The following is a 12,552-nucleotide window of genomic DNA, read 5'->3' as shown; positions in this document are numbered from 1 at the left end:
GCAGCTTTACCTGAAAATAACAGGATATAATTTCATTAGAAATCTGTAATTGAAGCTTGGGTCATTTGTGATGGACGACCTTTCTTTTCTTCCTGCAGCCAACATCCTGGAGAGCTTCGACAGTCACCCGCCGCTCATCCTGCCCAGCAGCTCGTTTCACCTGGAGCTGGGTAAACCTGTCGTGGAGCCCGCTCTTTTTGAACAGCTCGGTCATCTGCAGGAGTTCATACGCCGACTCCCCCGCAGTGAAACCCAAGCCGAGCCCGATGTGGAGGAACAGGTAACAAGCTCTCTGACCTTAGAGCAGGAAATGAGACACCTTAATGTTTCTCCATCTGTTATTGATTGACTTTATGTTCCTCAGGCTCTCAACGGGACGACCAGAGACAGACAGTCTACAACCTCAGCCTCCGTCAGGGTCTTCCAGGATCCTGCCCAACAGGAGGTGTCCGACCCGGTTACCTGCCCCTCCCCTGAAGCAGATCCGGGCTGTACATCCCCCGCGGAGCTGGCTCAGGCCCGAGGATCTCACGGTGACCTGAGCAGCTGTGAGGCAGTCCTGACCCAGAAGCTGAAGAGCCTGGAGCTGCAGAACACCCTCCCAGGACAGGCCGACATGGGCTACCACAAGAGCCTGGCGCTGGACCCGTCATGCCTGCTGACGCCACCCAACACCCCACAGGGTATGGAACTGGACGAGCTGGAGGCGGATCTGCAGGAGGGTGCCCGCCAGCAGAAGAAAGGTAACTGCACACGCAGATGACAAAAGATCTGCACATTTTATTGGTAGTATCCAGTAAATTTATCTTTATCAAAGATCTTTGTCACAGATTGTCAAGTTTATGTCAAAACATATTTTATAAGATATATAGATGCCAAACACAGCCATCACTCACGTGGTTGGTGTACTCAGACTGGACCAATCAGAATAGAGCTCGATAACAGTGTGATACCTCTATGTGGGGGACAAAGCATGCCTCTATTGAAAATAGGGATAGAATAACAGTTTATCCAAACATATTACATTAATAGGCCTCTTTCACTTCAGACATTTTGGCATGTCACAGTGGTAAACATCACAGCTACAGATAATAAAATTAATGATAGTTGTATTCCACTTAGAGTAGGCCCTGATACTGTGAATGCTTCACCTGCACTTTTCCTACTGTGACAAGTTAAAACGCCTGTTGTCTAATATACCACAAAGATTTAGTATATTGTAATAAATGAATCACATAATTATTCAAAGAGAGAAAATAGAAAAGAAAATATATTACTTGGCACAAAAAGGGTTAAATGGTGAAATAGAAAGCTATTAGTGGGCTGACATTTGTGTTTATACATACATCAGGGAAATTAGCAAAACAAAGATCAAAGTGCTTTAACTTAGAGGGAAGAAATATATTCATACTAAAGTCTGTAATAAAAAAGAGTAATAAAACCTATATTTGATCCCTTTAATGTTAAATTAAATCAGGATAAATTAAAATTTTGACCTGATGAAAAGCAAGTTAATCGCCAAAGTCATTAGAATTTATCCTCCAGGAAACATCCAGTAGAGGCATTTCACTCAAAACCACGATGATGGGGATAAAGAGATCCACTGAAGTTATTTATTTATCAACTGGGGATCATGAATGCACAAAATTTAATGGCTATCGAACACATAAGGTGTTTTCAGACTGGAGATACTTTTACATAGTTCTAAAAACCCGACTTCCTGTATGTTTCCGCAAAGCTAGAAGTAGATGTGCACAAGAAGAAGCACGAGTGACGAAAGTGTACGGCGCTTGGGTATGACGTCAAAAGTGTATGTTGATTAGTCGAACACAGCCAATGCAACACCACCAACCACAGTTTTTAAAAACGTGTTAGCCTTGTAAACAGCAGACTATACAAAACAACAGCTCATAATGAAAAAATATGAAGAAAACACAGACAAAGGGACCAATGGTGAAGTCCAGGCTGGAACTACAATGTGATTTTGACTCGCTGAAGCAAAAGTGACGGTGCTGTACCAACTGTTGGCTGGCTAACAGTACGTCACTTCAGCATTCCTGTGGGCAGTGCAAACAGAATAAAAGGCCTTCAAGTTATGAAATATTCGGGGGAGCTTCACAGTGGGCAGTTCCTCTGACAGAGTCCTCAGAACTGTTCTGCCCAAAAAAGCCTGTAGTTGTTGAGATCATTAAAAATAGTGGACCAACAGACAAACCGACATTGCTAAAAATCATCAGAAAACAGTTGTTAGTTGCAGCCCTTGTGTATAGTATTGAAAACACATATTGAATAAAAGATGACTTCCCAGATAATATAAAGTGGTCTTTTAAAACGGCTGCCAGCTGAAAAACATTAAGTGAAACCTGATAACGGAGGATGATAATTGAGAGTTCGGAGTGTGCGTACAAAGAAACCGAGAAACAAAGAGGAAACCATAAGTGATGAGAAAGCGACAGCATCTCAAAAGGCCCATTGATGGCTTCACTTACACACAGCAGGTTCTGATTCAGATGACACACAGCTCTGTCACTGAGAATACGGCCGCCTCGCTTCAAACTTTGTTACTAACGTCTGGAATGAGGTCACCTCTTAAAACCTCGCTCACCTCCTCTGACGGAATCTATTAAGGGCAGCATTTAGTGAGCTGACCTTGAGGACCCGCTGCATATTTGTGCAGGTCCACATAAAGCTAGCCCCCGACATTAAAGAGGTGGAGCACCCTCTCAGTCCTCCCTTCATCTTTTTACTGACTCTGGAGGTCAGGAATTTCAAGTGGAAGGCTGCGCAGGGTGGGCTCGCTCTGTAAAGGAAAGAGTGTTTCCTCTCCCACCCCTATTGTTTTTGGACGCCTCTGTCATGAGGTCATCTGCAGGAGTGAAAGGGAGTTACTGTGAGTCGCCTACTTCACTTTTTGTAAAATGAGACATTAACTAAAAATAAACTGCAGCATTTCAGACAAAGCTGTGGAAAATATATCAACACTTCAAGTTTCAAAATTGCAGCTTTTGACTCTTTGACACCACATTTTGTGACGTCACACATTGTAAAATGTGACCTCTATCGCATGGATGATAGCAGTGGTGGAAAAAGTGATCTAAAGTAGACTTTTTACTGAAGTAAAAGAAGCAACAAGGCAGAAATAATTTTACAAGGACAAGTTTCCTGCACTCTAAATTTTACTGATGTAAAAGTACAAAATGTGAGCTTCAAAATATACTTCAATAGGGTTTCTGCAGGTCGTGTAAAAGGTCTTAGCATGTCTTAAATTAAATCAAATTTTATACTTATTAGTATTAGGTTAAGCATACATCATTAATTTGTGATGTTTAATTGCCACAAACGTTTTAGCCAATTTTTTAAACCCATCTCTAAATTTCTTTATGTAACAATGAGTGTCTTTAGTGTGAAAGGCAACATTTCTGATGCTAAACATCTTTTACCTTTTACCATCGAACCTAATAATGTATTTTTACTTTATACTTTATATAAAACATAAAGTATATACTTTATACAGTATACTAGATTTACAAAACTTCTACGCAGGAACACAAGTACTTCTGTGAAACAATTACTTACCTGCAATGCTTGAATAGGAAAAAGATAGTTTGTCAAAAACTCAGCCTTAAATTTCAATGTTTATAAAAATGTATCTTGAAAAGGTCTTAAAAGTGTTTTTGTTTTTTTCAATTTAAGTATATCATACCCTAAGACTCCCTGTTAAAGTACCAGACGTAGAAGTACTCAGTAAGCAGAATGCCACATTTCAGAACAGATTTTATTGAATTCTATTCTTGATGCACTAATAATGTGTGTATTGCTTTAATGGAACTTATTTTCCCAACCATGTACTGAGTACAATATAGTAGTTACTTTTTGTCGTGCGTTGTCGTTACTCTGTAGAAGTAGCGGCCGTTACTTTTTTAATGTTATTCAGTTGGAAAAATGGCAAAGTATCTGACAGTAAGTCCGCTTCAGTTACGTAGATTGATCGATGATAGATCTTTTTTTTTTTTTGCTGTCATTCAGTCGTAAAAGAAGGTGAGGTAAAATTAAAATTAAAAATAAATACAACTTGCCCTGTTTTTTAATGACAAGTCAAAAACAAGTCAAAACAAACAAAAAAAAGCTTCCATTTGTTTGAGTGGTGGATTCAGTAGAGGCTCGTGTTTAATAAGGCCAGTTGGTCCAGTAGCTCTCCTCAGATCTGAACCCGACTTTCAGAAACACTTTTCATCACGTGATTGTGTTTGTATTTAGGAGGTTCAACCTGTGGTAATACGCTCCCTCACAGACCTCCCACTGTGGCTGTGAAAGGCTTTAAAGCTGAAGGATTTGTTGATCCTAATCAGACGTCTTAACTCTCAGTGGTTGCTTGTTGTATTATGTTTTATCTGTTAGTTTGTAAAAGTAATTTGTTTAAAGGGTTTGAGGATTACACTGAAACAAAGCCATCTGGCTCCATCTCAATTAGCTGCATATCTGATAGTTTAATACAAGCTGCACTATTTATACTTATACACAGAGGTGACTATTAGTTGATTAAGCAACCCAATATCAATCTGTATTTGTTGTGATAATCTAGTAATCAGAAAAAAAGCATTTGTTAATGCCACCAGGAGCTGTGATGGATATAAACAACCAATAATCAGACTAAAAAACAGACTAAACAACCAATAATCAGTAAAATTATTAGCACACATGTATATGTTGAAAATAATTAACAGTCCCTTGATAGTCAGAATGATTAAAAATAGTTTAAACTCTTAATGATGTGCTGAGCTGCCTGAAGTCAGACCTGTTAGCCTGAGAGGTTAGCACGCTGCGGTGCTGTAACAGGGACTTCCTGCCCTCCTCATCTGTTTCATCCTGTCACAACAACAACTCGGCAACAGTAGCATTTCCCAAAAAAAAAGCCCACCCTGTTCCCACCCCTGCAGCTCCTGTTCTACCACCACCACCACCCCTCCCCTCCCTACAGCTTTTCCCAACATGCAGCCTGTCTGCCCCCCACGCAGGACCTGCCCCGAACAATGCCGCCACCGATTAAGATTCCACGCACCAACCCAACTGTAAATTCCCATGACGGATCGGCCACTGCTCTTTTCTCTCCTGACATCACCACCTCTCTGTAATTCTTGGGGCCAGATTAAAGGATTACCAAACTTTCAAAATAACATTAGCCGTTAGCCAAAACCACAGAGGTAGATACACTGGAGGCCAAGGTATGGCTCTGCGTGGTGGGCTCATACACAGGCCTCCCATCAGGATGTAAAAAGTTTAACTAAATATATATAATTTATGTGAAGGTAAAAGTGTAAATGACTAGTCAATGGCTTTCTGAATATAAATCCCCTTATGGAAAAAATGAAAGACAATCCATAGTTTTTCTGCTTAGAAATCGTTCTGCTTAAACTTAATCTGTTGTGCATCAGCTGTTCTTAGCATAAGTTGTGTTGAGCCCAGTTAAAAGCTGTGTTTAGTGTGCTGATCCGTCACCACTGGCACAATAACTTTGTACATGAGTCGACAGCTAGACTCGCAGCTCTGTGAGGCTTTCGGCTAAATGTTAACAATGGCGGTGCTACAGTGCTGATGCAATCTTATAAACTGTATCAGTACATTGAATAGTATTTTTAAGTCAAATAGTTTGTGAAAGGTGTCTTAAATGCTGCACGGGAAAACTGATCCATCCAGGTTTTAAAGGGTCATAAAGTCACTTTAGTCTGGACACTAATGGTGGAGCAAACCTGGCAGTGATTGTCGAGGGAGTTGAATTTCACCCATAAACGGGATTAAAAAATATGATGAACAAGAGTTTTCTTATAATACTTTTGCCAGAGATTCATTTTAATAGTCATTAATGAGGTTTGGAAGTTTTGGAAAGCACTTAGACGCTGTATCAATTCAGTCCAAGCAGCAACGCTCAGGACCTGTCTGTGTATTTGAGTATTTCTACCAACACTTTGTTTTGACATGAGCATGTTTTTTCTGTATTTGTGTTTTCAGACAGTGGATGTGCTGACAGGAAGACAGAAAATGTAGAAGGAGAAGAGGACCGAGAGGAAGTGTTTACGGTGGAGATTCACAGAGGACCTCATGGTCTCGGCTTGGCGCTTGTGGATGGCACGGTATGATTACTTCTTCCTTCTTTATTCAGCACACATCTTCCTCTTCTCTCCTTCATAACGTTGATTTAATAACAAGCGTTTTACAGATCCAGTAGTGCAAAATGGATTTGAAGAAGCAGCTTTTATTTGGATTGTTTCAGATCAGCAGCCACAGGGGCTTCATGTTTACACACACTTTAATCCGGACACAGAAAAACCTTGTGTAACCGCTCAGATCTGATGAAGACTAATGAGATCAGACTGTAAACTGAAGGGATTTCTACTCAACAGACTCAAACTACAAATCTAATCTCACCAAATGTTCTTACTGACTGAGGGGAGTTTTGCAGTCCAGCCTCATGGACAACAGCTGATACGGTGCAGTGATACATTATGTTTTAACAGCTCATTATTCATCATAAAAAAGCAGCTTCAGGATGACACCACACTGTACAGCTTTACACACTGAGAACACACATCTGTGCTTTCTAAATTCCCCATGAGCTGAGACATTTAGTCGATCAACAAAACAACACTAAACAAACTAAAACATTTTTATCATCCATTAGTTTTAAATGTAATAGTTTCACTGGTTGCAGCTTCTCAAATGTTTGCTTGTTTTTGTCAGTTGCAGCCTTAATGAATACAGAATTATAACACCTCCATGTTTATTAAAGAGCATTATTTTTGTTGTTAAACACTCTACATATTATTTATGGATTTTTTCTAACACAGTAACAGTCAGAAAATACGGCAATTTATACATTTTATTAGGGTTGGGCAATATGCTGAAAACATATCGATATTGTGATATGAGACTAGATATTGTCAAACCAACCCTGAGACTGTAAATATCTTGTATTAGTTTGATCAAAACTAATTATACTGTGTGTAAACTTGAATCACAGTTTACATGATGTGTTCTCCATGCAATGCGTGATTAAGTGAATTAAAAGTAAAGTAGCTTGACTGGTATTTTAAAAACTAAAAAATATTTATAAATATTTGCTAAAATTAGGATCAGTTATTACCTCACTGACATTTAATTATAAACAAATATTAATAATTATTATTTTTATATTCACCACTTTGCTGTCTGGTTTCTGCTTTGAGTTCTATGAGGCTGTTCAATGCTAACATCAGCATGCTAACAGGCTCATAACAACAATGCTAACATGCTGATGATAAACAGGTCTAATGTTTACAATGTTCTTAGTTGAGCATGTTGGCATGTTGGTAGAACAGCTGAGGCTGATGGGATTAGTTTTCATTAACCAAAGTATTGGACAAACAGAGTTTTGGACCTGACGATGCCGCTAAAAGAAACTTAAACTGACTGTCATGTTGGCAGCCTGAATAAAAAGGAATATTTTAGCACACACTCGAGCTGCTGTATGTCACTCTAACTGTGTCTTTCACCGTCAATAATCTTTGACTTTTCCTTTTTTATGTTCATACAGAAAACACAGCTGAGAATGAGCGGCATTTATGTAAAGTCAGTGGTTCCCGACTCTCCTGCTGCTCAGTGTCAGAAACTGAGGACGGGCGATCGCATCCTGGCTGTTAACGGCATCAGCGTGGTCGGTATGGAGTACAACATGTAAGTATTAAAGTACACACTGCAGATATTAGTCTGATCTCCCTGTGCTGTCGCTGCTTCTCAACAGCTTTGTGTTTTCATTGCAGTGGTCGAGAACTGATCCGATCATCAGGAGACAATCTCAGACTGCTGGTGGCCAAGATCGACTCAAAGACGAGCAGCAAGACCTCGGCTGCGGCTAAATGCTGAAGGAAGAGCTGTGTGTGTGGACAATCAAGTGCAATTGGGAATACGAGAGGATGTTTAGTTCAACCTTCCTGCTGCATCCAAAGTCAGTATTTCTCACAGGATGACAGAAATGGCAGACTTGTTGTAAATTAGAGCTGTTTTGTGTGCATTGAGACAATCATCCCAAAGCAGCAGGACTGACGCGAGACTGTGGGCACGGTCAAGTTTATAAAAGCTCATTTTGCTGTCACAGCTTCTCTTTGGCCTATAAACAAACTCAACTCCACACTCATAAACCATGAGGGTTTGGCGGTGAGGAAAATAGCTGCCTGTGGCAATTTGCTGTTGTGAAACCTCCATTTGAATGTCTGAGTACACAGTATTCTGTCTGAGGAGCTTCATGAAGCTGCAGCAGGCATCAAGATTCACATCTGGAAACAACTGGAATTATTCTGAAATTCATTTAGAAAGTATGACTATATCAAAAAATGTGAAACATCGTATTTTACATCGCACAAACTCAATTTTACCCGTTTGTTAGGGAGTCGTAGAACTTTAAGATCTGTCATCGGGTCAGGTTGACAGTTCATCTCTCTTTGTTAATATTCTGTCTTTCTGAACACATTTCTAGAAAAATCCCAAAACAAGAAAACCAGCAGAATTAACTCAGTTTAGGAACTGTTCGTTATTTATGAAAGGTGATGCAAATCGGGGGAGGCACTTCAGATCATTTTTTAAGCACTGGAAAGGGAGTGAGGTTTTTTCTTTTGGCTTAGGGGAGCAACATTCAACACTGAATATTTTGTTTTTATTTTGAATATCTTCAAAACCCACAAGTGTGTTATAAGGGCATGTTTTCTTTAAAAATCTCTAAAACCACGCCATTTATCATAGCCAGAAACTGTTCAATGTGTTTTTTATGGTGGAGGGAGGGTCTTGCATTTTCCCCCAGCCACTCAGGGAGGCTTAAGGAAAGGTACAGTCCCTTACTTGGAGATTTTTTTTCTTTTTTTTAGGAAGAACTAAATTGAAGCTGGATGTAAGACTGTCATTTTCTTTGCATTTTAACAGTTCGTCATTTTCATTTTCTGCTTTAAAATCTCCACCTTGATACAGTGTTAAAGACTGTTCATGAAATGTATTGATGTGTTACAATCAGCAGGCCAAATGATGGGTAACGATAAAATTCCAGGTTCACTTGCAAGAATCTTAAGACAGGGTCATCATCTTTAAACTGCAATTGTTGATGCATTTAAACAAATTGGAGGTTTACATGTTCGTCTTTAAAGTGGTCATAATCCATATTTCTTATCATATCATATCATTTCTTATCAACAATGGCTCAAATGACTGGAAGTGATGAACCTGCACAGAATCTGCAGTTCCCTTCGGCTGTACTGAGCTTAATTGTGAGTTTTAATTAACTGTCCATCTGTCTTTATTGTTCTGGTTAACTTTTATCGTTCTACTAGTGTCATTTTTAGTGAAAAATATACAAAAACTCACTGTGCAGTACAGGCTTAGCAGCAAACAGCAGTCAGACACAGTTAGCGACCAGCTGGTGAACATAGCGGAGCATTTAGCACCTAAAGAGACAGATGTTTTCCTCAGGAGTTGGTGGAGACCAAAAACAGAGCTAAAAGGGAGCAATCTGGACTTACATTTATCAGGTGGAAACAAGACTTGACTGAAAATCTACCATTGTTCTGTAAATGCTGGGTGTCTAAATAAGCAACTGTTTGCTCAAAAGTTAGGGTTCAAACTCCTTGACTTCCAAACATCCTCATAAAATCCTCTGGAAAGTGACGCCAAAAATATTTGGTCACATAAATTTCAGAGCAAAGTTTGTTTGGAGACAAAATTCTACATATAAAAAAAGATCAAGAGCTAAAGTAAATGTACACACACAATATGTCTGTCAAAATGTTCAACTTCCTCTGTTTCAGTTGTTTGCATGTTTTGGGATCTTTCAGTGGAGCGACATTCACATCTGAACGCATACAAATGTACAGTAGTTATACTGAATTGAAAGAATAGTTCAACATGTTGGGAAAAACGCTTCTTTAATTTGAAGCTACATGAGATTGATACCACTCTTATGTTTAAAAAAAAAAAGGCTACTTCCTGCAGCCGGTTAGCTTAGCTTAGCACAAAGACTGGAAACAGAGGGAAACAGCTAGCCTGGCTTTCGTCTGTTTCCCCTCTGCTAACCAGCTGTTGGTTGTAGCTTCACATTTACAGTACGGACATGAGAGTGGTGTCAATCCTCTCAGCTAACTGTCTGAAAGAAGGCAAATAATGTTGAACTTTTCCTTTAACCATTTAAACCTGGATCACCATCAGTTTTCCTTTGCTGCGTTTAGGCGCCTTTCACAGTCTGTTTAACCCTTTGAAACCTCAGCATATTGGGGGAAAGGCAATGACCAATTTGTGGCAAGAAATGTTCCAAAAATTTCTAGAGATTAAAAAAAAGTGATAAGGAAGTGACCTCATACTTAGCAGAAAGAGGGGGAGGTAAGAAAATCATTTAAAAAAATAGAGAAAAATGTCAACAAATCTATATTTATGTATACTATAATTCTAGATTTCAAATTATTTTACAGGAAAAAAATACAAATATATTTTAAAATAATTGTCAGTACTTTTTGGGGTTAATTTTTCTTGTTTTCTTTTTTAACATTTCTTTTTTTGGTTATTTTCAGGTAAATTTCTTGTAACATTTTTTAGTATTTTCCTGATAATTTTCAGACAATTTCTTGCTAAGTTGCGCGTTGCCTTCTCCCCATGTTTTTTAAAAAGAAATCAAACCAATCTGCTCAGGTGTCAAAGGGTTAAAGCCTTTCTGCTGGAGGTTTGGGCCCTGAGTTACTGATCTGAGATCATTTCACATGAAAAACATCAGCGTGTTTAAACACACCATAGAGCGACAAACTGCTACGGCCCTCATCTCAAGTCTCTCTGTGTTTTAATCCCAAATGTTTTTAAGTAAAGTTCGAGTATATTGACACAGTATTATTCACAGTATTTTGTAATATTTATATTGCGCAGTATTTTTGAAACTATGTAATAAATATTATTTTGACTTTGAAAAACTCCTGGATGTGTTGTGGTTCTTCTGTCTTCATGCGTAAAGCTTCTCCTGTAGCGTGTGTTTGTTAACAAAGACAGCAGAGAACTCCATCTGCAGCAGGAATCTGAAAGCTGGGTGGAGCAGCAGAGAGCTGCTGGGTGTGTCGGCACGCTTTAGCGGTCGCCACCAGCCGCTGTTTATAGCTGCTCTGTGGTTTCCACTAGCCAAGCACTTTCCACTGACTCCAGCTCCTGCACAGTCCAGCCTCTGTGGCCCCCCGAGGCCTCGATTCAAGCACCGCTTTATATCAGTCTAAATGTTTTTCAGCATGTTGCACACTGTAATTTAAATGTGAACACATCCCAGAGTGTAATTAAAGTGTGAACAAGGTGCTGAGTGTGAGGCTCCCCCGCTGCTTTCTGACATTCATCCTCCTTTAAGAGTTTATGGTCACACTGCCTGAACTGCTGCTCACTATACATGCTTACACTCGTATTTATGCATCCGTACAGAGGACATCACGTCGGTTTTGTAACATCATTTCTTTTCATCTTCCCTTCTTAGCTTCTTCATCTACTGCTCTCTCCAAATGCTTTTACCCCCTTGAAACCTGGATCGACATCAGATTCTTGTGTTTCGTCAAGACACCTTTCATAAACGTTTAATCCTTTGCAAACTGAGCAAAATTGGTTTGATTTCTTTGGAAAGCATGGCTAAAATGGGTGCTTGGCTAGAGATGTTCTGCAAATTTCAAGAAATTAGAAAAAGCTGACATGAAAATGAACTGAGAATTAGTTGGGGTTTTTTTTTTAAAAAAGAGACAAATAGAATAATACTGGAAATATGGTGAAGTATAAAAACATATTTATATATTTAAAGTTAATTACATTAACATTTTAGCACCTTTTTCAAGCCATTTCCTTCTCTTTTTTTCTTTTTTTGTGTGCTAATTGTCAGGCAATTTTCTTGTAACTTTTTACTATTTACTTGCAGATTTTATTTCTTATCAGGCCAATTTGCTCAGCTTTTCAGGGGTTAAACGCCATTTGGCTCACATGCAGCTTGTTTTCACTTACTCAAGTACAAATTCATGGAACTTCATTTTCAGATCACAGTTTTTCATCCCCTTCCTGTTCTGACACCATGGAAACTTTTTAGAGACGCGTGGTTCTCGCAGGACACAGACACTTATATGATAATCTTATAGAATATGATGCATTGCCATTGATTAAAACAGTTGAACGGTGAACAACCTTAAAAATATACAGCAGTAAAATAAGACATACCAATGAATGCAGCAGTAATATTAATCCAAAAACATCACATAAAATAGTGAAACACTGACAGGGGGCATTTCACTGCAAGGGGCACTTTTACTTTTCACACATAAAGTACATTTGATAATACTTGTATAGTTTTACTCAGGTATTAATGAGGGACTTCTACTTGAAGTGGAGTAATTTTACTGTGTGCTTTTATTGAAGAAAAGGATCTGAGTACTTCCTCCACCTCCATCCAAAATATCTCCTCCCACTGTCACACCTGAGCAGAGGAGCAATCAGTCAAGTTAAATGGAAACATCTGTGCGGAGACTCTGCTCACATCAA

General features: G+C 39.0%; 1 protein-coding gene across 1 annotated transcript in view; it reads left to right on the top strand.

Moving 5' to 3' along the window:
- Positions 1-10,520, top strand: part of si:ch73-281f12.4 (Ras-associating and dilute domain-containing protein-like) — a 37,112-nt gene extending 26,592 nt beyond the window's left edge. Inside the window, exons 12-16 of the mRNA XM_042504935.1 lie at positions 99-280; positions 365-743; positions 6,007-6,128; positions 7,568-7,707; positions 7,794-10,520. Of these exons, the coding sequence (XP_042360869.1) occupies positions 99-280; positions 365-743; positions 6,007-6,128; positions 7,568-7,707; positions 7,794-7,896 (926 nt within the window). The 3' untranslated portion in view covers positions 7,897-10,520. The remainder of the gene's footprint in view (positions 1-98; positions 281-364; positions 744-6,006; positions 6,129-7,567; positions 7,708-7,793) is intronic.
- Positions 10,521-12,552: the final 2,032 nt, after the last annotated feature.

Source organism: Plectropomus leopardus, chromosome 17 (assembly GCF_008729295.1).
Source record: "Plectropomus leopardus isolate mb chromosome 17, YSFRI_Pleo_2.0, whole genome shotgun sequence".
Taxonomy (NCBI): domain Eukaryota; kingdom Metazoa; phylum Chordata; class Actinopteri; order Perciformes; family Serranidae; genus Plectropomus; species Plectropomus leopardus.
This window is presented reverse-complemented; position numbering and strand designations above follow the sequence as displayed.